This window comes from Geotrypetes seraphini, chromosome 8, assembly GCF_902459505.1.
Source record: "Geotrypetes seraphini chromosome 8, aGeoSer1.1, whole genome shotgun sequence".
Lineage (NCBI taxonomy): Eukaryota > Metazoa > Chordata > Amphibia > Gymnophiona > Dermophiidae > Geotrypetes > Geotrypetes seraphini.
In genome coordinates, this window is record NC_047091.1 from 122,455,072 (window position 1) to 122,482,041 (window position 26,970).

Consider the following 26,970-nt stretch of genomic DNA (forward strand, 5'->3'; position numbering starts at 1 on the left):
TGCAATCCTGTTGGGTTTTCAGGATTTCCCCAATGAATATGCATTGAAAGCTGTACATGCACATCGATCTCATGCATATTCATTGGGGAAATCTTGAAAACCCGACAGGATTGCGGCCCTCAAGGAGGGACTTTGAGACCCCTGGTCTAAGCTGAGCAAAGTCTTCAAACCACTGCTGCCGGGGGGGCGGGGGGGGGGGGGAGCGAGCTTCAATATTATGTTTTCAATCACAAGAGGCAGATAGGTTCCCTGGAGTCCTGCAGAACTTGCCTGTCCCTCACTATTGAAAATGTGATGGTGAAACAGCACCCCCTACTGACAGGACTATAGGGGAGGTCTCCTGCTCAGCTTAAAGGAAACAGTGCTGATCTTGCGTGTATGTGTTGCTTTGATTTTCTTTTGTGTTTCCACCTCCTCTGGACCTTCTTTACATCTGTTCTTGTTTGCCTCTCTGTCGCTCCCTTCTTCCCTTTCCTATGTGTGTCTCTTTGTCCATCTTCTTTGTCTCTGTCTTGGCATTATTTGTATGTATATAATCACTTTTCTCTTTCAGAGAGTCTGAGAATCTTTAATAATCTGTTTAAGAGGTTGATTGGTATTCTTACTGAAATTCACTGTGCCCCCTCTTTTGGAGCCAGTGATCTAGCAAGGGTGAGAGGTGTCCGGGGTGGTGGTGCCCCTCCCCCACCCTCAACTTTGTACCCCCCACCGCTCCTACCCTGATCCTGCCTGCTGCACGTGCCCCCTTCCCTTGTACCTCTAGTTGAAGTTGTTGCTTAAGGTGGTCAACAACCTGTTCCTCACGACCCTGTCTGCTCTCCCTCTGACATCACTTCCTATGTGCGGCACCCAGAAGTGATGTCAGCGGGAGAGCCAACAGGGTCATGAAGAGCATGTTGTTGATGACAACTTCAACTAGAGGTATGGGGGAAGGGGGCGCATGCATGGAGGGGAGGAATGGGAAGAGGAGGAGGGGGTGTCCAAGGTGGACTGCCCCCATCGCCCCTCCCCCCTTACAACGCCACTGTTTGGAGCATTGGCTTTTCTGAAAGATTTAATCTTCACTGATGAACCTGCCATCTCACAGAAAAGACAGTCCTAACTTTATCTGATGAGCTAACCAGGCACTGGTCTAAATATCGGTCGGTGCCTGATTAACTTCCGGGTGACCGCACATACCCAGATATTCAATGCTGGAATCCGGATGTGGTTTGGCACTCAATATCTAGGGTTAATTCAGCCTACATCTACAAGCAGTTTGAAAACTTTTAGTTGCCAGGGGCTAAATGTCTACCCCTTAATTTCTACAGGTAGTGTGAATTGGTAGCGTGAAATTTATCTCCCCTCTAAATGCCAGGTTTGGACTTGCTTACCTTTGTAAACTGCTTTAAAACCTTGGGAATAAATCAGATTGAGTGTCAAGTATGTATTTGTCTAATATTGACTGGACCTTAATACAAGCCCCTGAGAGTGGCACAGGAATGTAGGGACTGCTGGGCTCAGCTCACTTAATGAGTTCCTTTTGCTTTTGGAATTTTCAGAATGACTCCTGGAGCGAGCTGTACTCTTTTGCCCTCTTCAAGGCCATGAGCCATATGCTCTGCATTGGCTATGGGCGTCAAGCTCCCGAGAGTATGTCAGATATCTGGTTAACCATGCTGAGTATGATCGTGGGAGCCACCTGCTATGCCATGTTCATTGGTCATGCCACAGCCCTTATTCAGTCACTGGACTCATCACGACGCCAGTATCAGGAAAAGGTAGGAAAGGGCTATGGCTTCTGAGGCCTGGGTCTTGCAGCTGCTGCTATATTATTATTTACATTCTTTAATGTCATGACAATTCGTATGTAATCCGCCTTGAACCACAAGGTAATGGCGGAATAGAAATCACTAATGTAATGTAATATCACTGGGAACAATCCTAAGTGAAGGTTTTATAAAATAAATCAGAGGAGCAAAATGAGAGAAAGATGGAAAGATGAGTCCTAACCCTAAAAGAGCTTACAGGCTAAGGACAGTGTGAGAGAACAAGGAATGATGAAGGGGTAGCGCAAAGCTGTTGACTCAGAACCCAGTGCTTGCAAGGCTTGGGGCAGTGGAGAATGAGGGTAGTAGTTAGGGGAGGAGGACTAAACCTGTATTACTAGATACCACAAAGATGACAGAGTGTATTACCAGGTGGAAATCTCTTCCTGTCTTCATCTTCTGAGAGAAGTTCTAACTCAAGCTAAAATGAAACTGAAATAGACCAGAAATTCAATGCCGGTGCACAGAATGAGCCTCCTTCTCCCCTGGCTTCCCATCCAATCCCTGGTGGTCTAGTGCATGGTTGAGCAGAAATGACTGGTGATTGTTCCTGCTCCATGTCTTCTCCACTGCCAAAATAACTGCTGCAATCTCGCGAGACTGCCAGTGGAGGTTGCAGCAGCCATTTTGAGATTGGAGCCATCATGGGCAAGATTGACTGGGCTTCACTTCTGCCTTGATTATCCACTCGACCACAAGAAGATGATGGTAAGCCCAGGGGGGGGGGGGACCAATGGGTGGGCCTGGGAGAGGGATAGAAGAGGACTTGCATTATCTGGGGGTGAAGAGGAAGAGCTTGAGAACCCTGCATAAAGTTTCAGTTCCAAAACTGAAAAAATCCTGAACATGAAGTTTGAGCCATTTCGGCACCAAAGCTGAAATCAAAACTCAGTTGGCTTTTATTGGAGATTTTGGTATCATCCGCAAGCCTTTTTCAGATAGCTTTCCCATAATATCACATTGAAATGTTGAAAAGAACCAGATGAATGTCCAATTCTTGCAGAACACCACTGGTAATGTTCCTTTCTCATCTCCCACTTGACTAATTCCTAACCATTTCAGTCACATCAGGGCCTATACCAAGGGCATTCCGTTTGAGTTGCCCATGAGGAATCTATCAAAGCCTTGCTGAACTCAAGTGCATTCTTTCTCTGGTCACCCAGTCAAAGAAATTGATTTCTCTGACAAGACCTACCTCTTGTAAAACTACACTGGCTTTTGTCCTGCAATCCACTGGAAGTTCAAACCACTGCATTATGACAAATGACTGAGCCCTGAATGTAAACTACTTAGACAATTAATAGGCATTATATAAATAACTAAAATAGCTAAATAAATAATAAAGTACTATACATAGCACCGGGCCAGATTCAGCACCTTGGACAAGGACATGGAGTTTTCAAGGCCATTCATATGCTAGTGTCCTTGAGGGCTACTGACAGGTCAAGCTTTGAGGTTGTCCTGAATGAATAAGCATGGAATAGATTTGCATGTTGTATGAAGATCTCTTGCATGTATATTCATTAGAAGTAGCCTAAAAGCCTGTTTGTGACCCTCACGGACTGGATGTGAATATCACTGGACTAGGTATACTTAGTTATGAATGCAGACTGGGAAGCGTTAACATATCTATCACCACTACTATTTATGACAAAAGACGAGAGAGAAATTATTTTTAGTTTCTGTTTTGGATGGCATTCCTTTCCTCCTGCTATGACTGACCAGTAGTGTATTTAGTTTTTTAACCCCTTGTTAGAAAAGGCAGTCCATCAAATTTTAATAAGCCATAAGGTCTAAAATAGTGCAGACCTCTGCATTTAGAAGAAACCAGTACATTTTTTATTCTCCTTTCTATGAAGGGAATTTGGAGTCAAGCAGAGAAATCAGACTATGAATCATAGAATATTGTGGATTTATTGGGTTTGACTGGCAGGTTATTCTTACATGTCAGATATGTCTCATATCTGCAGGGAAACACTTAAAGAAGGAGATAAAGGATTCAGAGGAAATGAAGCAAGCTGTGCTGGATAGGGAGAAGAGGCATCCAGGGGATACCTGGTCCTTGAGAAATGGAATTAACTGATAACTTGGTTGCCACTGACACAGAAGAGCTTAGCTAATTGGGAGTCCGAGAACACTGAATGAGTCCTTCTTGAGAGACTCCTAAAGAAATTAAAAAGTCATGGCATAGGAGGCAATATCCTGTTGTGAATCTGGAACTGACTAAAAGATAGAAAATGGAGAATAGACTAGATATAAATGGTCAATTATGTCAATGGAAAAAAAAAGTGAATAGTAGAGTACCACAGCAATCTGTACTAAGATCAGTGTTTGGGGGTTAGTTTAGTTTTTTTATTATTTTTAAACGATCTGGAAATGAGAACAAGGAGAACAGAAAGCATAAATCGATTTAAAGTTGTTAAATCACATACAGACTGAAAAATTGCAGGAGGATCTAGGGAGGCTGGAAGACTGGACATAAAACATGGACAAGTGCAAAGTGATGCACATTGGGACCAGATTATAGCTACATGATGCTAAATTCAGCATTAAAAGTCACCACTGAGGAAAAAAATTTAGGTTTCTCCAGAACACTGTGGCCAGGTTGATCTTCGCAAAAAGCAAATTCGATCATGTTTCCCCACTTCTGTCAAAACTTCACTGGCTTCCGGTGATTTCTAGGATTCACTTTAAATGTACCTGCCTAATATTCAAGATCCTACATGGCATTCTTCCTCCCCTAATTCCACTATCCTGGAATTCTTCGAGACCTTACACTACCAGATCCTCCCACAAACTCAAACTATCTTTCCCCTCGTTAAAAGGTGTCATGTATGCAGGTAAACTAGTGAAATCCCTTTTTTTCAAATTCACTGAGCTTTGCAATAACCTCCCTGCCCCTTTGCAGAACCTATTATTCCAATTATTCCGAAAGCATCTGAAAACCTGGCTTTTCTCCAAAACGTAAAGCTCTCTATTTAAAATGTAAAGCTAGCTATCCTCTTCATAACCTCTAATTTCTTATTATGTCCTTCCCTCATTTATTGAATTACCTGTAAACCGTGTTGAGCTCTATCTTTATGGAGATGATGCGGTATACAAACTTAAGGTTTAGTTTAGTTTAGTGTCATAACGGACAAGGAAAAACTGCAGCCAAAACGTACAAGATGCAGGCTATGTTTATTGTGTCTATTATTAAATGCGGTTAATGTTACCACCTTTTAACAAACCATGGGACCCGACACGGTCTGTGTTTCGGTTAACACGCCTTCTTCAGGGGTCCTAACAAATGGAAATGAACATAGCTAAAGGTATACGATAACAAATATATAAATACATAAACACTTGTCATGTGGTGTGCTAATAAACAGATATGAGAAGACAAACATGGATGATATAGGTAACAATCTATATAATGTGAATAAAGGTAGATTAAGGACAGTAAAATGTGAATAGGACACCCACATAGTGAAAAATACAAAATGAAAAATATAGAATTATAAAACTGCAAGAGCAACAAAGTGCATATGTGTGAGGTGTCGTAAGGCTACGAGAGCAATGAAAGTGCATATGGATAACACATTTCATAATTCAAGTGTATTTATCGTTTGCTATCCTGCCCAACAGTTTAACCTTCTAAACGGCTTACAAAAATTGTAAGGTAGCGAAATGGAAAGAGAAAAGAGAAAACAACTGTGGTTATGAATCACAGAAACTAATCCTCCTGCTTTCCATGCACAGTTATGCTTATAGCCCAGAATTTGAACCATCATACTGGATTAAGCAAAAGCATCCCAAAAGAAATGAGCCTCTAGTCCAGACTTAAACTTCTCAAATGAGGGTTATAGTCTCAAAAACAGTATTCCATAAAGTTAATCCAGCAACCCAAAAGCAAGTGCTTCTAATAGAATGAAAAACAATCTATCTAAGACTAGGCACCACAAAATGATTTTGTTGAGAAGAATAAGCGTTCAGAGAGGAGAATATTGTATCAAAAATTGTGACAGAAACAGTGGGAGACTAACATAGTGAACTTTATGGACAAGAGCTAAAATTAATGGAATTCTATGGGGCTCATTAAAAAAAAAAACATAAGCATCCAAAAGATGGACACTTAGACATCTTACTAGTCAAAATGTCCGAGTGGATATTTTTGAATTGATGCTAATGACTGGGGGAGTCAATTCAGAGCAGTTTATATAAGCTTTCTAATGGTGTTTGCGTTTCCTGGGATGGTTTCAATACAGACATCATTAAACCATAATCAATACATTATTAAACCTCACACACTCCTCAGTGGTCACTGACCCCCTCCCACCCCCCAAATATCTGCATTAAACAGTACATATCTGTCTCTATGACAGTTGCAGATACTGTGGCCAGCAAGGAGGGCATTCTGGTGTATCCTTATCGGGGTGGAGGCTCATTTCAGGACATTTCGGCTTCCCACAGTGCTGGCATAGACAATGTCCAGGTGGATTTTCTCAGTCGTCATGTGCTGGATACTGGCGAGTGGTGTCTCAGCTGGAAGCCTTCGAGTTGATTGTTTAGTCTTGGGGTCAGCCAATCATGGATTTCATGGCCACGAGTGTCAACGCCAAAGCACCAAAGTTCTTCAGTCGGCGTAGGGATTGCTAGACCAAGGGACTGGATGCTCTGGTGCAGGCTTGGCCTTTGGACGGCCTGCTGTATGTCTTTCCTCCATGGCCTCTGGTGGGCAGAGTTCTTTGGATTGCTCAGCACACAGGTCACGTGATTCTCATGGCTCCAGACTGGCCCAGGCGCCCATGGTGTGCGGATCTGGTTTGTCTGCTAGTGGCAGATCCGCTCCTGCTGCCCCTCTTGCCCGATCTTCTGACTCAGGGTCCCATTCCAATGTTTGATTCAGGTCCCTTTTGTCTTTTGGCTTGGCTCTTGAAAGAGCTTGCCTAAGGAAGAAGGGATATTCAAAAAAGGTGATCTCCACTCTCTTAGGGTCTCAGAGAATTTCCACCTCTTGGGCTTATGTGCGTGTTTGGCATCTTTTTGAAGAATGGTGTTCTACTCGTTGTGTGGTTCCCCTTCGCGCTGCTTTGCCTCACATCCTGGAGTTTTTGCAAGATAGCCTGGAGCGAGATCTTGCCTGGTCCTCTCTTTGGATGCAGATTGCCACTTTGTCTTCCTTTTGCAGTCTCTTGCATGATAAGCATTTGGCCTCTTCTCCGGATGTGATTCGGTTCTTGAGAGCTTCAAAATTGCTCTGGCCACCAGTTCAGCCATCCGTTCCTGCCTAGGATCTCAATCTAGTTCTCTCCATGGTCATTCGTCCTCCGTTTGAGCCTCTCGCTGCCTGAATGTTGAAGGACCTGACCAGTTGAAGGACCTGACCAGTGTTCTTGGTGGCCATTACTTCCGTGAGATGCATTTCAGAACTGTAGGCCTTTTTGTGTATGCCTCCCTTCCTGGAGTTCTCTAGGGAGTGGGTTGTGTTGCGGCTGGTTCCCTCCTTTCTTCCGAAGGTGATCTCGCTGTTTCATGTCATCCAGTCTGTGGTCCTCCTGGTCTTGGGTAGTCAGGAGGGGTCATTGGCGCAGAGATAGTTGGGTAAGTTGGATGTCCGTAGGGTCCTTCGCTCTTATGTTCAACAGACCTAGGAGTTCCGTAAATTGGATTGTCTTTTTGTCCTCTTAGCAGGTTCTTATTAGGGGGACAGTGCTTCCAAGGCTACCATTGCACACTAGATCAAGGAAGCTATCACTTTGGCATACCTTCTCCAAAAGAAACCAGTTTCAGAATTTCTCAAAGCTCATTCCACTTGGGTCAAGCAGTTTCTTGGGCTGAATCTTGTCTTGTACCTCTGGTGGATATCTGCAAAGCTGCGGTTTGGTCTTCTCTCCATTCTTTTGTTCGTCACTACCGTGTGGATGTTCAGGTACATCAGGACGTGGTGTTCAGTGAGCATGTTCTTGTGTCAGTCCTTCGGGGGTCCCACCATGATGGGTACTGCTTTGGTATATCCCAACCGTTTCTGTGCTGGTCTGGAGGGATGCTAAAGAAGGAGAAATTAGGTTCTTACTTGCTAATTTTCTTTCTTTTAGACCCTCCAGACTGGCCCTGTCATTTTGTTTGGCATTTTTTTCACAAAGATTATGGGGTTTTCTGCGGGACTTGGTGGTTCGGAGGTTTAAAGAGCAGTGGCATTTGGTTTGGCTGGTTTAGCTGGCGAACTATGGGGTGTTTCTGAAAGGTTCTTATTCTAATCAGTGTCTAACAGTGTTTTCCCTTTGATTCTCCTTTGTAAGTGTTGAGCTGGAATGTTATTGTTTTTCAGCCTTGTTGTTTTCGGCTTGACTAGTCGTTAAGACTGATTGTAAGAGGGACTGCACAGCCCACTTGTACTGATGACCAAAAGTTAGTGTCTCAGTCTCCACCTGCTGGCAGAGGAGTGTAAACCCATCCGTATCTGTGCAGGTCTGGAGAGACTAAAAACAAGAAAATGATCAGATAAGGACCTAATTTCTCTTTTTATGGATTCTGGGGAATTGAAGTCTGGTAAGCAGAAACTGTCCAATCTCTGAGGAGTCTGGCATTTTCTTCAATCCCAGAGCAGAATTTTCAGTTCAAAACTTTTTTTTTTTTTTTTTTTTTTCGTGTTCCTGATTGGTTGCTTTGTCCTTCATTGCTGAGTAGGGCAGTGAATAATTGAATTATAATAGTGTCTTTACTAAGTTAAAGACAGGCATTGTTTTTCAATTGCAGGCAAATGGCCATCTTTTCAACCTTGAGTGGCTTAGGATCTGCTACATATTGTGGCTAGGCAGGGTCTTATTGACTTTTAATAGTGTCCCAATACTACGTATTGTCCTTGCAGACTGGGGGCAGTTCATACTGTTGCTTAGTTGAATGTGTTGTGAGGAGATACTGGCAAACACCCTGTCATCCATTGTTATCCACTGAATAGGTGCTTAACTTAACAGCAGATGGCTGGAGTTTCTTAGAGTTCAAATCAGAAACACACTTTGGTTCAGGCAATAATTTTATAATTCTTTAATTACTAAATCCAGCCAAAATTAATAATTTCTTGCTACATGGTGAGTCATGGGGGCAGGGGTTTGGGATCTATAACTGGGGGCATGTGCTTGAGGGAAGGAGAAAGAATGAAAGATGGAGGGGTTCCTTGGGGGTTGGGGGGAAAGAGAGGGGAAGTGGGTAGGTGCCTAGGTAGAAAGAAGAGGTGGGATTATTGTGGGGATTGGGGGAGAAAAATGGAGAGGTGGGAATATATGAGGGTGATTTGAAAAGTTTGGTAAAAAAAAAATATATATATATATATATATACAGTGGAACCTTGTTTACAAGCATAATTCGTTCCAGAAGCATGCTCGTAAACCAATTTACTCCTATATCAAAGCGAGTTTCCCCATAGAAAGTAAGGGAAACTCGTTTGATTCATTCCACCTCCCATTCTCCGCCCCCGGCCACCGACGCTGCTCCACCCCACCCCACCCCACCCCATCCCCAAAAGACCCCTCACCCCCGAGGCCACTGGTGCACTTCCATATCTCCCTCCCCCCGTGAACCGGCATCTCCCCCCTTGCAAACTGGCATCCCCCGCCCACCCAAACTGAAAGCTTACCCCCCCAATGTGGCACCCGCACTCAGCACTAACCCACAGGAGGTGCCGGTGCCTGAAGATTGTGCTTCTCCTCCAACTGGGCCTTGAGCATCTGCGCATGCTCAAGGCCTTCTGGCTCCTGCCTTTCCGAGATTCTCGAAGAGAACAAGAGCCAGAAGGCTTTGAGCATGCGCAGAGCTCAAGGCCCAGTCGGAGGAGAGGCACGATCTTCGGGCACTGGCACTTCCTGTGGGTTGGTGCTGCCTGCTGGTGCCACATTGAGGGAGTAAGCTTTCAGTTTGGGCGGGGAATGCCAGTTTGAGCGCAGGGGGGGCGGCATTCGCGAGGGGGGCGATGCCGGTTAGCGGGCGGGGGGACTCGCAAATCGAGCCAATGCTCGGTTTGTGAGTCACGATTTGCGAGAATGTTTTGCTCTTCTTGCAAAACACTCGCAAACCGATGTACTCGTAAACTGAGGTTTGACTGTATATATATATTTTTTTATTTGACAAAAATCTATATTTCTGACAGGGTGGAAAAACTGGACACTCACTGGACTCTTCAAATTTGCATGCTTCTGCTACAAATCGGTAAATGGCCTCTCGCCAAGATACATAAACCCCCTCTTTAACCTTTACTGCACCAGCAAAAAATCCCGCAGAATTCAACTGTTCGCCTACCCCTCGCTAAAGCTTTGTCATCTCAATAGATTCCTAGACAAAACCTTTGCCTTCCTAGCAGCCAAGATGAACCCATGGCTCGCCCAAATGATACTTGAGGCCCCCACTTACCTCGGCTTCAGAAAAACACTCAAAACTTACCTATTCAACAAACAAGACCCGTAACCGCCCCCCTTCCGGCATTACCGGGCCCCTAAACGCTCTCTTCCCTCTCTTCCACCCTCTCCCTTCTGCATCAGCCAAGTTCGGCTAAATGTGTTGTTGATCTAATAAATTGTTGTAAATCGGCATGTCAATGCGGATCCTAATGTAATTGTTGTGAACCGCCTAGAACTCGAAGGGTATGGCGGTATATAAGAATAAAATTATTATTATTATTATTATAAATGTTCAGCCCTATATTGAGAAATATAAATGTTTTTTTAACTGAACATTTCAAACCACCCTTGTATGTGTGGGGGGAGGACACCTTGAAGACAGACAGAATGTGGAGTCTTTCTGGTAGTTAGAAGGAGGGAGATCTGCAGTTGAAATGAGGGAGGGAACAGGGGAAGCTAGAGTCTGAGCAAGGAAAAGGTGAGAGGGAATATCAGGCCTTAGGATGGGGAATCTTAGCACAAAAACACTACTAATAAGCAATGCAGAATTCTAAAACATTGTGTGGGCAAGGCAACAGAACCTGACAGCGCAACCAGGCCCAACACTATGGAGCAGGACCTACTTTTACTAGAACAATGGTCCAGTACTTGGCAACTAAATTTTAATGGCAAAAAACATGCAGAACATACACCTTGAACGGTGAGAACATAACAAGAACTGTTGCAGAAAGGGACTTGGGAGTTCTCATCCAGGAAGATATGAAAGCTGCCAATCAGGTGGAGAAAGCTTCAGCAAAGGCTAGACCAATGGTTCCCAAACCTGTCCTGGGGGACCCCCAGCCAGTCAGGTTTTCAAGATATCCCTAATGAATATGCATGAGAGAGATTTGCATACCTTCACTTCCATTATATGCAAATCTCTCTCATGCATATTCATTAGGGATATCTTGAAAACCTGACTGGCTGGAGGTCCCCCAGGACAGGTTTGGGAACCACTGGGCTAGACAAATGCTGGGTTGCATCAGAAAGAGCTTTATCAGCTGAAAGCCTGAAGTCATACTGCCGTTATACAGATCCATGGTGAGACCTCACCTGGAGTACTGTGTCCAGTTCTGGAGGCCACACTATCAAAAGGATGTGAAGAGAACGGAGTCGATTCAGAGAATGGCCACTAGGATGGTCTCAGGACTTAAAGATCTCCCATATGAAGAACGTCTGAGCAGACTTCGCTTGTACTCTCTCGAAGAGCGCAGAGAAAGGGGGGACATGATAGAAACATTCATATATCATGGGCCGCATTGAGGTGCAGGAAGACATCTTTTTTCTTACGGGTCCCACGGCGACAAGAGGGCATCCGCTAAAACTTAAGGGGGGAAGATTTCATGGTGACACCAGGAAATACTTCTTCACCGAAAGGGTGATTGATCGATGGAATGGTCTTCCACGCCAGGTAGTCGAGGCCAGTAACTTGCTCGACTTCAAGAGACGATGGGACAAACAGGGGGGGTTGCTACGGAGTTATACTTAAAAGATGGATTCTCAAAGGAGGGAGGGTTCTCGAGTGGGCAGACTTGTTGGGCCGCCGGCCCTTTTCTGCCGTCATACTCTATGTTTCTATGTGTGTGTAATTCTAATGTTTTTGTGTAGAAATCCCTGGACAGTTAGGCAAAGTCAGAATCTGTCAGCTACCAGGAGACAGACAGCATTTGAAGGAAAAAGAAATTTAAGAGTTGAGAGGGCCACCTCAAACATGATTCAGATCTAGCTTTATGTCTTTGAAATGTTGACAAACTTTATTTAGTGGAATAATCATACACCTGCAAGAACAGTGTCAATATGATACTGATTTTTTCCCAAATATATGGTGTTTCCCAGACTACTCTGGATTAGAGAATGACACAGGGACAAATTTTTTCCCATCCCCACGGGAACTCATTTTCCTGTTCTGTCCTTGCAAGTTCTTTTCCTGTTTCTGCCCCATTCCTGCAAGCTCTGTCCTCATCTGCATAAGCCTCGAACACTTTAAAATCATAAGTGCCCGAGGCTTGTGCGGTTAAGGCAGAGCAAACAGGAATGGGGCAGAGACAGGGACAATGACAAAACTCGCAGGGATGGGACAGGGAAATTGAGTTCCTACGGGGACAAATTTATCCCTGTGTCATTCTGTACTCTGGATTTGTGTGAATATTTGCAATTATGAAACATTCGTTGTTTGGAACTGGTCTGAATTGTTGAAGACTTTAAATGCCATCATAAATCAATCAATATTCACATCTTCAAGCAGATTAAAAGATTGGAAGCCCCTCGATGTGGAGATCCCTGCACAGTCTGTTCTGTTCTAAATGGGATTTAACTGATGTCATTATCCCATTTCAAAGGGGGGGGGAGAGAGAACCTTGGTTCCCCTCGATGACATAAAGACAGAAGGGGAGCTGTGACCAAGGAACTGACTAACTCCCAGCTAGGTGTGCCATTGTATCAGGGTCACATTACTGGCTCCTCTGGGTTTCAGCCTTATAGGCACCATTTGTCTCTGAGGGAACTGGACCAAGGGGCAGATGAGAAGGAATAATTTAGAGTACATCTTCTGCATGGCACCCAACCTTTTTTCAGCTGAATTTTTGAGATATTGTGCTTAGAGTATATACCATTAGGTTTTCAGAAATTGGCTTAAGATTTAGCTTAAATCGGATGCAATTTGTATTGTCAACTTTTTAACATCCAGCTTTTGAACCAAGTTCAGCATCCCAAATAAGTAAGTGTACTTGCCCCCTTGTGGCGCCATCTGATGAAGAAGGGCTGTAATGACAGGTTTTCTCTCTGTGCAGTACAAGCAAGTGGAGCAGTACATGTCTTTCCACAAACTGCCTGCTGACTTCCGGCAGAGGATTCATGACTACTATGAGCACCGCTACCAGGGGAAGATGTTTGATGAAGACAGTATTTTGGAGGAGCTGAATGAGCCCCTAAGAGAGGTATGGAGAGACATGTCCAGCCCTTGATAGGGTGCAATGCTCTCAGATTTAGTATACCTAAACGAAACTAAAACTTAGGTTTATAGACTGGAAGCTGTCTCTGAGAGTCCAGCTATTAGAGATCTGCTCTCACTACATCATCCTAATTTTACACAACACGACTGTAAAATCCGGACACCCTGGACACACCCCCAGGCCCGCCCTAGCTCCGCCTCCCACTGCCTGCTTTGGTCAGGCAGAAGGCAATTCGCGCGTGATGTCATCGTGTGACATCCACACATGCGCGGATTGCCTCCTGCCCAATGCGATTGAGAGAAGGCTTTTCAAAACCCGGACAAAGTCCTCAAAAGGACGACATGTCCAGGGACATCCAGATGTCTGGTAACCCTACACAACAGGTCTTAAGCAGTGGCATGCAGTCAGGGTCTTCAGGGGATCTGCCCCACCCCCTAAAAACCTTGAGCACGCTGCTCTGAATTTGATTGACTGAGCAGGGAACAGGCAGGAGCTGCTCAGAAAATCAAATTCAGATCAGTAGTCAGGTCCTTCACGGGGTTTGAAGAATCCCCAGCCCAAGAGCCCTGCTTTTTTGTTTGTTTGTTTACTTTTTGTTTGATGCAGTTTGACTGGTCGAGCAGACTGCCTACTCAACAAATCAAACTGCAAAAAGTGGTATTATAATGGGGAAATTTTATAATGGAGATAGTTATTGGCAGAGTATAAAACAGAGCATCTCTAATGGGAAGAACAGAGAGACAGGCATCCAAGCAAAACTGAACATTAATGCTTACAGATAAAAGTATAGGTAGGTTATAGGAATAGTCAGGGACCACTTCACAGGTCTTGGACCTGATGGGCCGCCGCGGGAGCGGACCGCTGGACACGGACCTCTGGTCTGACCCAGTGGAGGCAACTTCTTATGTTCTTATCCCCCCACTCTCATCTTTGAAAGGGCTTTATATTTTGATTTTCCTGTATCCATATTTTATTTATGTTCATTTGTTTTTATATTTTGTTTGTTTAGTTGTTCCCCGCCGAGAATTGTAGATTATGTGTGTAAGAATTTTTTCAATAAATAAATAAAATAAAAAATGCTTCTCATCCTCGTCTTGGCATATTTATCATCATTTCCATCCCTGAACCCCTCTCTCCTTCTCATATATATTGTTCCTTTCCTTTTATCAGGAGATTGTGAACTTCAACTGTCGGAAGTTGGTGGCCTCCATGCCCCTGTTTGCCAATGCAGACCCCAACTTTGTCACGGGCATGCTCACCAAGCTCAAATTTGAAGTGTTCCAGCCTACAGATTACATCATCCGAGAGGGGACCATTGGTAAAAAGATGTATTTTATCCAGCATGGTGTGGTTAGTGTACTCACCAAGGGGAACAAGGAGATGAAACTATCTGATGGCTCCTACTTTGGAGGTAAGAAACCCAATGTTGCTCCCAAACAAGGTTCCTGTGGCATTTCATTCTCCCAGTGCTCCTTCATATTCAGCATCACCAGGGACCTCTCTCCTTAGCTCCATCCAGTTCTCTCTAGGGAAATATCATATCCAAGTTTTCTTCTGTCTTCTCATCTGACTTTTTCAAGGGAGCCTGGTAACAACTGCTAGGGGACTAGGGAACACTTGATGAAGTTGCAGGGAAATACTTTTAAAACCAATAGGAGGAAATTTTCATTCACTCAGAGAATAGTTAAGCTCTGGAACGCATTACCAGAGGTTGTGGTAAGAGCAGATAGCGTAACTGGTTTTTAAGATAGGTTTGGACAATTTCCTGGAGAAAAAGTCCATAGTCTGTTACTGAGAAAGACATGGGGGAAGCCACTGCTTGCCTTGGATCGGTAGCGTGAAATATTGTTACTTCTTGGGTTTTGGCCAGGTTCTAGTAACCTGGATTGGCCATCGTGAGAACAGGCTTGATGGACCATTGGTCTGACCCACTCAGAAGGCCATTGCTGGGCACTGGGGTATGGAGCTGAGGAATGAGAAAGTACTGAATGCATTTTCACCGTGTATTGCTAGAACAGTGGGGCACTCAGTTTCTTTTGCTGTTTCTCTCTGTGATCCCCAGAAATCTGCTTGCTGACCCGAGGCCGCCGTACAGCCAGTGTACGGGCTGATACTTATTGCCGACTCTATTCTCTCTCTGTTGATAATTTCAATGAGGTGCTAGAGGAATATCCCATGATGAGGAGAGCCTTTGAGACGGTGGCTATTGACAGACTGGACAGAATAGGTAAGTTATTCCATACCACAGAGGTCATGGATACACATAGAAAGCTATGTATCCTTCCACAGGGATAGATATGTGTGTGTGTGTGTGGTGGGGGGGGGGTTTATACACTGCTCTTCTTTGTGAAAGTTGCTAATTGGTCTTAGTTACCAATACTTGTGGGGACATATAAATGGTGTTTTGAAACATGAAACACAAACCAAAGAAAAATCCAACAGAAACTGCAGTGAAACTAGCAGCAAGCAAAAACCAAAACAACTGCAGGCTATGTACAAGATGCAGGTACTATTTATTTTAACTGTAATAGAATATACAACCTTATTGCCAACCAAGGGACCCGACACGGTCCGTGTTTCGGAAAACACACCTTCCGCAGGGGTCCATGGTGGATAAGGTTTTGTAACAAACAGCATAAAAAGGAGCAAACGAGTGCCTGGATAAGTGCAATGCTGGATTTTATAAAAACGTTGTGATCAAGGTTTGTGGCGTTTTTTCTACCTTGATCACAACGTTTTTCTAAAATCCAGCATTGCACTTATCCAGGCACTCGTTTGCTCCTTTTTATGCTGTTTGTTACAAAACCTTATCCACCATGGACCCCTGCGGAAGGTGTGTTTTCCGAAACACGGACCGTGTCGGGTCACTAGGTTGGCAATAAGGGTTAGGCAGTTGGAGGCCTAGGAGGAAGACAAGAATTTGTGAGGGGAAGAGAGATGGGCCAAAAGAGGGCTCCTTACCATGGGTGGCTCCTCGTGCTCTGGGTATGGCAGGAGGACATGTTAGGAACAGCCAATTCACTCCCATAGTGACAGCTTCCGGCAGTGCCAACAGTCACAATTGGCTGCTCTTGCTGGCATTGGGCCTCCTTCTCTGTCGAGTCCCACCTTCTTCCGGTTTCCGGCAGTGAGGAAGTCTCAAAGCCAGCAAGAGCAGAGTTATGAAGGCTGCACTGTGCTGCTTTGGAGGGGGGGGAAGAGAAATGCTGCTGCATCCAATTGGGGAGCAAGAGGGAAGGAGGAAGAAGGAAGACCAGGGAAGGGAGGGGAAGGAAAGGAAAGAAGATACCGGACCATGGAGGGGGAGGGAAGGGAAGGAGACAGATTCTAGACCAGGGGCAAGGAAAGAGGGAGGGAGAGAAAGGAAAGAGAGGAGATGCTAGATAATGGAGGGAGAGATAGAAGAGAAGGAGAGCAGAAAGATGCCAGGGCATGGGGGAGGGAAGGGCAACTAAGGAGACAGATGCCAGACCAGAGGGAAAGGAAGGAGAGGGGATGCAAGAGCATGGAGGGGGAAGGAGAGATAGAAGAGAAGGAGAGTAGAGAGATGCCAGGCCATGGGGGTTGAGTGGGAAGGAAGGAAAGGAGAAGAGAGATGCCAGAGCATAGGGGAAGGGGTGGATACAGAAAAATGGAGAGGGGTGAAGCTAAAATGAATCATGTACAAAGGAGAGAAGGGGCACAGAATAGACAGTTTATTGAAGGGACATAGAAAGAGGGAAGATGCCATATCTAAGAGAGAGAGATCGGACACTGGATGGAAAGGGCAGAGAGGTCAGACAGTGGATGGAAGGGGCAGAGAAAAGATGAACAGTAGATGGAAGGGGTAGAGAGAGGGGGACAGATGCTAAATGGAAGTGTAGGGGAGAGGGGGAGACAGACATTAAATGGAAGGGGATGAGAGAGGGGAGCAGACGCTGGAAGGAAGTGGGGAGGAGAAAGAAAAAAGGGCACATGCTGCTGGATTGAGAGAAGAGGATAGAGTTAGAAACTGGAAGGGGTGAGGGAAAGAGGTGCCAAGATGTAGGTAGACACAATGAAAGAAGGAAATTGAGGAATGAATAATAAGAAAAAATTTAGACAGAGGCAGAAAATAAATTGAGAAGGAAGACCAGGGAAGAACAGGAAGAAGGGAGAGGAGAGATGCCAGAGCAGGGGGGATGGGGAGGAGACAGATACCAGACTTGGGAGGAGGAAAGGAGGAAGGAGGGGAGGAGAGAGATGCTAAAATCTGCTGGGCGGGAGGGAGAGATGGAAGGGAAGAAGACAGATGCCTCACCATGGGGGGGGAGCGTAGAGATGTAGATGGATGCCAGACCAATGGGGAGATGGAAGGGAGAGGCAGACAGTTTCTGGAAAAGGCATAGAAAGAGGGCAGACAGTGAATGGAAGGAAGAGAATGATGAGAAGATGAGGAAAGCAGAAACCATACAACAAAGGTAGAAAAAACATTCTATTTGTTTTATTTATTTATTTTTGCTTTAGGATAAAGTATTATTGTAGCTGTGTTGATAATCGTTTATTAATAGAAAATATAAATAAGGTGATCCTGTTTATTGAACTAATTTTAATACATTTTTTTTTACTAATTAAGAGACCATAACTCTTTTCCTCAGGTCAGGACAGGGATACTGTAACCTCTGAAAGCTAATTGAGAAATGTATTAATCCAAAAAAGTGACGGGTGTAAGATTTGGAGAGGTAATGTGAGGGCAGCCTTACAATCCGCCAGGTCCTGGGTTCAATATCCTCGCAGAAGATTCATTAGGAAGTAAAATTACTGACAAAGACAGCTAAGAGTGCTTGCATAAAGAATATAATATAGAAATAGGCTTAATATTACAGAAAGCAAGATTCATAAAGATTACAATTAAGCATTACAATTAAGGAATAAGTTTTACAAATACAGAGACTGCTTCTGTGCTCTTGTGAATGAGAGTGAACAGACAAAGAAAAGAATCCAAGGGAAAGAGAGACAGGAAAGGGGTGATATTGAGACAGAGAAGCATGATGTTCCAGGGAGAGCAAGAGGAAGAGGGGGTGATGTTGAGAGGGGGCTTTTTATAGATTGGAGTCTTATTCTAAAAAAAAAAATAGAATCTGTTGAAGTTAAGTATCCCTTTATTTTGTAAACTGTTTATTTTGTAAATAATGGTTAGTTTCACTGATAAGGAAGGTGAGTGAGGTGTGCGAGACTGGAGAAGATCAGACTGGAGTCAAATGTAATTTCTAGTATGCTTCTGACACTGGTTTCTGATTACCTTAACTATCTGTGCATCCTAAGTTGTCCATCCTAAACATCAGACATTAAACACATCTTAACAACTCTTAGCACCTCTTAGCTGCAAGGTCCTTTAAGCACTGATTTAATTTAGGCTGGCTAAGGCTGTTTTCAGTGACATTCCTTAAGGTCAGACATGAATGATATGATCTCCCATAGGCCTTTGCTGACATTGGTAAGGCCAGCAAGTTAAAGCAGGGCTGACACTGGGCACTACATTTTCTTGCCCCATGCCTCCTACCCAATTGCAAAATATAAATTGGTGGGCTTCCCAAAGCCCTGCCAGCTGAAGATCTCTTCCTGTAGGAAGGAAGGGGGGGGGGGGGGAGGATTTGTTCAGAGATGTTTGGAGGTTGCATAGAATAAAAACTGTACACTGGCACTGATATGGTAATCTTTGTTGCTTGTTTTGAAGTTAAAAAAAAAAAAAAATAAAGTGGAAATAAAGAAGTAAATTAGAAAATGGATAAATAAATGGGGGCAGGGTAGGGTGTGAGGCATGGCGCTGGGCATGGTGGGGCAGGGGGCCCAGTAGACTTGTGTGCCTAGGGACCCTCGACGAATTAATCTTGCCCTAGGCACAGAATGTAGTTTGAATTGCTGAAGCAGCCTAACATTCAGGTTACAGGGATCTTGCTGGAGGGGCACCCTCATGATTGTCAGTCCTCACCCAGTGCCCCTAATCACATGATCTGAAGAGAACTAGCACTGGAAAAAATATCTCCTTTTCTTCCCATAATATATATCGAAGGCGGTAGCTAGTGTGAGAGAAGCAAGTGATTAGCAGGTTTTACAATTGTACAACTGGACTCAAATAACCAAGTGATTCTATACTGTGAATGTACCTTTGTAACCTGTTCTGGGCTCCTTTGGGAGGACGGGCTAAATTAATTAATATCCCTGTGGCTTGGCTCTAGCACAGTATTGTGAGCCGGTGTAGGGTTACCAGACGTCCAGATTTCCCCGGACATGTCCTCGTTTTGAGGACATGTCCGGGGATCCGGATGGCTTTTCAAAACCTGGCACTTTGTTGGAAAATCTTGTAACCCTAAGCTGGTGGCTTCTGTAGCCTGTCTGTAGCAGTACCAGGAATCCCACCCAGACATACAGATCATTTTCGAGGCCCTACTGTTCTGTTCTAGCACCATGGCGATGACTGTGCATGGCAGCGTTGTGTATAACTCAGGTCTATCTTTTTGATGTCCTCAGGAAAGAAGAATTCAATCCTGATGCACAAGGTGCAGCATGATCTCAACTCGGGAGTCTTCAACAACCAAGAGAATGAGATTATCCAGGAGATTGTGAAATATGACCGTGAGATGGTACAACAAGCAGAGTTCCATCAGCACACTGCCATGTATGCACCTGCACAGCCCCCAGCCCCCTCTGCCATTGCCACGCTCCAGCAAGCTGTTGCCATGAGCTTCTGTCCTCAGATGGCTAGCCCATTGATAGGCCCTGTGGCCCTGGGCTCACCCCGGATGATGAGACGCCTACAATATGCTCAGGGTGTCCCCAGTCCTTTCTCTATCTCACCTGTTCTGCTTCAGCAGCACTCCCTACATCAGCTGCATCATCCCCAGGCGTACTCCCAGCCCCAGCCCTTGCCTGCCTCCAACAGCACCTTTGCATCTGTGGTGTCCAGCCCTCCCTCCCAGAGCCCCCTGCACAGTCGGACCTTTGCCTATGACTCCAAGGGCGAATCTGGCTCACAGCTCTCACTGACTCAGCAGCAAGCCCCGGGCTCACCTCAGAAGTCAGCAGTCCACAGAAGCACACAAGCCTTACATACAAGCAGCTTAAGTCAGGAGTCAAGGCCTTTATCTGCCTCCCAGCCGTCCCTTCCTCATGGAGTCTCCCAAACACTCAGCCAAAGCCCCCCACAATCCACCCATGAATCAAGCACATCAATAGGGGGTCAAGCCTCCATCTCACCTGGTTCTGGGCCCCAGTCTGGGGTGCGAGGGGCAGTGCCCTCCCGTGTCACATTGTCACATCAGATGTCAATGGGCTCAGGCAGCGCAGGAATGCCTATACCAGCTGGTGTCTCAGGTGGCACCAGGAAGGATTCAGTAGTCAGTGCCCCTGATACGGACCCTATAAAAGCGAGGCTATCTTCCAACTTGTGACCTTGGGACCCTATGCAGCATTGTAAATGAGAAGACTCAGGGGAGAGCAGGAACTGACAATGCTAGGAGAACAGAAAAACCTGGAAATGGGAAGCAACAAATCATTACCCCCCTCCCCTCTCCCCCCAATATGCTTAATTCATGAATGTCCTCTTCTGGAATGACTTGCAGCAGGATAGACTGGAAGCGTTTGGCTTCAGCGTGGATATTAATACAAAAGTCACAGGGCAGGAGAGATCTGTGAGCAGAGCTGGTCCTGGAAGCTATCTCACATACCAATGGATGCCAAGCTCAGTCTAGGATCTTCACCTTGTCACACAGATTCAAAAAAATATGAAAACTGATTTCAAAAGAATCAAATTCCTCTAGGTTATTTATGAAATTAGGCTCTGACCTTCACCTAGCATAGCCTGCTCTGGAGTTGAGAGAGGGGTGAATCTCTCTTTGTACTGATTTAATCTTTACTGACCAAAGTCCTACTCCCATTTGTTATTCAAACCTGAAGGCTATGGCCTACATTAGAAAGGTTGGTGGTTTGCTTCCTGACAAATAGATGATAAAGCTGCAAATGATATCTAACCCTCTGTATATACTGTGTGTAAGACACCTCATGTTCGATAAGGTCAGGCTTCAGTTATAATAGAAAGCCTGGCAACAGCCCTTATGTGTCTTTAGTTCCCTTATGCTGCTACTCTGTATATGTATATATACAAAACCTGAGCACTGTGTGCAGGGGAGAGTGTATACGTGTGTACACCAATACTAAATGCTGTGTATAGGGAAGCGGGTATGTGTGTGTCTATCATATATAAAATCTGAGTATCACCTGCAGGGAAGTGTGTGTGTGTACACCAATACTGAATACTGTGTACAGGGGAGAGTGCATGTGTGTGTCTATCATATGAGAGCAAATCAAAAATTAAAGGCAATTGTTAAATTACGTGATGACCGGAACAGAGCTAGCGAAATGCAATGTATGTACTCATACGTTGCCTCAGATAGTTCGTCCACACACAGTGCAGCGCTCTGCCTTTAGTTGTGTGGTAGCCACGAGGTCAGAAACATGGATGCTCCATTGCAAGATTGCACCTTCGAAGAACAGTGTGCAGTAGTGTGCTTTTCTTTGGGCAGAGGGAGTGAGACCTGTGGAAATTCATTGTCGGATATTGACTCAGTCTGGACATAGCACCATGAATCAATGAAAGGTTTATGAGTGGTTGAAAAGGTTTAAAGTGGGAAGAACAGGTGTAGCCGACGGTCATTCTGGTCACCATTCAACATCGCGCACACAAGAGCACATTGACAGGGAGAAACCCTTGATTAGAGCAGACTTAATTGGCTGCAAATTTGGATATCGACTTGGGATACAGGAAAGTCTGCACGATGCGTTCCCAAACAGCTTACTGATCTGCACGACCCAGATCCTGGGATGGTATGGAGAAGATCCGAGTATTCTGGAGAGAATTGTCATCGGTGATATGATATGGGTGCATCACTGCGGTCCAGAAAGCAAAAGACAAAGCATGATGAAGTAAAGGAAGTGGTGTTCACCTGGCTTCGGAAGCAGCTGAAAAACTCTGCAGGAATGCAGAAGCTAGTTGAACAATACAATAAATGTGTCGTCTTGCACGGGGACTATGTGGAAAAGTGAGATGTTCAGTTGCTCACGGTTCTATAAAGCCATTCAATGTATTTTTCCTTTACTTTTTGATGTACTCTCATATAAAAAAAAAAGCCTGTGTGCCAAGTGCAGGGGAGACAATGTATGTACACCAATACTAAATGCTGTGTACAGAACATTGTGTGTTATGTAGACTGAAAGAGTGCTATGTGCAGGGGAATATGTGTGTGTGTACACTGATACTGAGCACTGGGTGCAGGGCAATGCATGTGTATATAGACAGATATAGAGCATTGTGCAGGGGACTGTGTGCCTGTGTGTGTACACCAAAACTGAGTGTTGTGTGCAAGGCACTGCATGTATATATAGGCAGATACAGAGTTCTATGTGCAATGGAATATGTGTGTCTATATACAACTATCCTTGGTGCTGTGTTTATGGGAGCATTTGTGTTCGTGTGTCTATGTGTACAGAGATCCTAAGCGTAAGCTGCATAGAAATTGTATCTGGTGTGCAGCTGTATTTGCAAATTTATTTTTAGAATTCTGCAGTATTGTATGCATGTACCCCTGGGTTCTGTATATGTGTGAATGGTGCCCACTATAAATGAAAAGTTTTGCATTTCTGCACATGCAGATCTTGTGTTGTGTCGGCAAGGCATTTTGTGCATGTGTAGATATGCAGATCCCGTGTGCTGTGAAAAGGCTGCCTACATGTGTACATGTATGTATAGATCCTATGTGCTATGTACATGGTTCTATATGCATAGATCCCATTCTATGTACACAGCTCTCTGCATACATGTGTGTAGATTCCCAGTGTTCTAGATACAGGTTTCCCTTCAAACATGCATAGTGATCCATGTGCTATGTTCATGTTCTTTGCGTAGATCCTGACTGGATAATTAGTCTGTTTCTTCTGTTCATAGTCTCATTAAAGAGTTCCAAATTCGGTCTTGAAAAATGATGAAATAGGAATAGTCAGAATATTTTAAGTACAGAGTACCTAGTTACTTTGAGTTCAAGATTAATTTGAGTGGGGGGCTTACTGCAGAATGCCAAGGGAGGGGGCCTTTTGTGATTGTCAATAGGAGTGTGCAAATAAAAAAGAGGCAAACAAACTGTAAAAAAAAAAAAACAGCATAGGCTCAAAAATGGTATTTAATTAGAAACAAGAAAACAAATGGTCCCAGGTAGGTGCTGTATATTCAGATTTCACAACAAGTTCTTTTTATAATATGCACAATATGGATCGGCACCTTAGCGCCTGCGTCAGGGGCATCAATCACAAGTTATATCTTGAGTTGGATAACAAGTGGATAACAACATATACTGTATACATCCACTTCTCAAACTACACCACTTTATAGAAAAGCAGAGCCTTTCAACCACTGAAAAACAGCAATTTTGATATGAAGCAATTGCTGTGGGACCCTGTTTCATATCAAAATCACAGTTTTTCAGTGCTTGGAAGGCTCTGCTATTAGATAAAGTGGTGCAATTTGAAAAGTGGGTGTATACAGTATGGGGCTCATAATCAAAACTTTCCCTGAAACTGTGGGGTGGAGATACAAAATCTTTTCCAGAGAAAGGAAAATGGTAAAACAACAGTACCATGCAGAGCTTTGGATTCTTGCCCAGAAATAGCTAAGAAGAAGAAGAAAAAAACAACAACAAATTTTTAGATTGAATCAGGTTGTGCAGACTGATGGACCATTCAGGTCTTTATCTGCCATCATCTACTATGTTACTATGTTAAAATGTCTAAAAACCTGCCTAAGTCAGCACATTGACATCCTAATAGAACCAAACCAACTTTCTGGACGTGTAGCAGGATTTCTTATACCTCTAAATGCTGCTGTGTGCCCAGAGCTGAAAAGGGTGTATCTGGAGGAGTGGTCAGGGTGGCATATGGGCGGGATGTGGGCTGACTTAGAGGTCCTGCAGGGATAATCGAATGTTTTACTAGACATCCTGGACGTTGTGAGTTAGACGATGAGAAAACAGGTATATGTGACAAAAAGGTATCCCAAGTGACCAGTTATCCACTGCAGATACAAAGTAAAGACCCTCACACACTCCCCCAGTGTTCACTGACCCCCCCCCCTCACACACCCACAAAGTTCAGAATAAAAAAGTACATACCTGTCTCCAGAACATCAGCACCTGGTATAGGAAAGCCTAGTAGAGCTGCACCCACGTGTCTTAAATAGCCGGAAAAGGGGTGGGGATGGGGTTAATGAACCATAGAGAGGAGTAGCATGTCCCATAAGCCACTCTAACCACTACATGCATGGTGAAAATGTGAGCCCACCAAAACCCTACTCTACTGTCATATAGGTGTCACCCGCAGCCATAAAGGCTATTGGGGTTGTAGACAGGTGGGTTTTGGGGGGCTCACTATAACCTATAAGGGAGCTCTGGTAAAATGTTTATGTGGCACCCTTTATGTGAAGTTCACAGCAGTGCTGTTGCCACGTCTGAGTGGTCAATCCATTACAGAACTGGCCTCTCCCACGTCTAAATGGTTTTGTTCTGGGCCTTTGGGACTTGGATAAAATTTTGGTAAAAAAATATGGTGTGGATAGATGTCCTGGTGGTCTGAGCAACCCAATGACCTGGACATCCAGACAGATGATTTTCTGGAAAAAAAATTGAATGTATTGTTCAAAAATATTTTTCCACTGCTGGCTTTGGGTATCTAGCACTGTACCTCCAAATCGGACTTAAATGTATGTTTTGATTATGCCCCTCCACATGTTAATCATTTGTTATCAGACTCAAGATATCATTTGTGATTGATGTCCCTGACACAGGTGCTAAGGCACCGAAACATGTGCATATTATAAAAATAATTTGTTCTGAAGTCTGAATAAGGACTAGGAATATTCAGCCTATCTAGGACCTCTTATTTTTTGTTATTAATTGAAGACTATTTTTGAGCCTTTATATCTTCTGCTAATTTGCTTTTTTTATAGGAATGTGTAGCCAGTGAATCTTAATTTTGTGCAATTTCTCATGTCATTTCTGGGAATGCTCATTTGCTTCTCTTCCCCCCCCCCCCCCCAATTCTGCCATCACAGAAATGTAGTTAACCGCTGCACTCTTTCAAAAGAATGCACACTTTTGCACTATGGATAGCACACAAACACAAAATTTTGTGGGGGGTTTTCTTGTCATTATTGTTTGCCAACTTCACGAAACATGGGATATGTTGTGCATTTATCTGAAATAATGGCATCCCTAATTGTCAGATGGTTATCAGAGACTTCCTGGTTTTGGTCTTTACTTTTTACTTCACATTTGGAGGTTTGGGTGTGTATGTGGTGAGGGGAACCATAGTTCTCTCTAAGGAACAAATTGTTAACATAATTTTTTAGTTATATTACCTTGAGAGCGATACTCACTGTTATAGAATACTGTATATGCATTTATAGTTTACTTATATTTTTAAATGGATGACAGTAATACATTTGAGTGAATCAAAAATTAAAGGCAATTGTTAAATCACGCAATAATCGCAACAGAGTTAGCAAAATGCAACATATGTACTCATTAACCATATCCTCAGGTGAGAAGCTCATGATTAATAAAATGTCAAAAGTACTAGGAGTAATTCTAGATTCCAATCTCACCATGGGCGAGCAGCTTACCTCATTGTTCAAAAGATTTTTTATCAAATTGAGGACGATAAGATCAGTCCTGAGCCCGACTAGTTTTCAGACAGTGACTCAAGCAGTTCTACTTCCATGCCTAGATTACTGCAACTCTTTTTTTTATTGCAATATCACAAAGAAAGGATTTTGGAGGTAGCAGCTACTCCAGATCACAGTAGCTAGATTAATTTTCCGTAAGGCCTGCCACTATATCTATCTTTATACCACATTCTCAACCAAAAATTCATCCAAGTCCCAAATGCCCAGAACAAGATCTTTTGGATGTGGGCAGGGTCAACATTGTGATGGACTGGCCACCTAGACATGGCAACAGAGCAGAGGGGCACCTTACCGGGTACTGCTGTGAACTTCACAAAAAGGGTGCACCTATATGGCAGTACAGTAGGATTTTGGGGGGGTTCACATTTTCCACCATGAATGTAGTGGTTAGAGAGGCTTATGGGCCTGGGTGCTCCTCTCTAAGGTTCACTAGCCCACCCCTTAGACTACTTAAGCTGCCTCTGTGCAGCTCTATTAGGCTTTCCTATGCCAGGTGTTCATGTTCCGGAGGCAGGTTTGTACGTTTTTCTTCTGAACTTTGTGGGGGTGCAACAGGTTCAGTGAACATGGGGGGAGTGTGTATGGGTCTTTACTTTGTCTCTGCAGTGGTTATCTGGTCACTTTTGATACCTTTTGGGCATTATACCTGTCTTTACATCGTCTAACTCACAATATAGGCAGTATCGTCAAACATTCGATTATCTCTTCAGGCTGACTAAGTCTAGGTCAGTCCACATTCTGCCCTAACCACTCCTCCAAAAATGCCCCTTTCAGCTCTGGGCACACAATGGGATTCAGAGACCTACAATGTCCCTGGATACTTCCAAAAAGCTGTTTTATCGGCACTTGGACAATCCGTCTTTTAGATCATCCAAGTGCTGACTTGGACGGGTTTTTAGACGTAGCTAAGTTTCAATTATGAGCCCATACTCTCCTTTTCCCGGGAGTGATGCGATTGGCCTCACATAATAATGTGTATTGGAGCACTTGATGGCATATGTGTGCGTGTTTAGGTACAGCTGAGAGGGAATGATGTTGGGAACAGACAACCTTGC

General features: G+C 44.2%; 1 protein-coding gene across 1 annotated transcript in view; it reads left to right on the forward strand.

The window, feature by feature from the left end:
- The window catches only part of HCN2 (hyperpolarization activated cyclic nucleotide gated potassium and sodium channel 2), a 91,307-nt gene extending 69,963 nt beyond the window's left edge, over positions 1-21,344 (forward strand). The window contains exons 4-8 of the mRNA XM_033956052.1: positions 1,542-1,760; positions 13,009-13,155; positions 14,341-14,581; positions 15,233-15,397; positions 19,660-21,344. Coding sequence (XP_033811943.1) covers positions 1,542-1,760; positions 13,009-13,155; positions 14,341-14,581; positions 15,233-15,397; positions 19,660-20,579 — 1,692 coding nt within the window. The 3' untranslated portion in view covers positions 20,580-21,344. The remainder of the gene's footprint in view (positions 1-1,541; positions 1,761-13,008; positions 13,156-14,340; positions 14,582-15,232; positions 15,398-19,659) is intronic.
- The last annotated feature ends 5,626 nt before the right edge of the window (positions 21,345-26,970 follow it).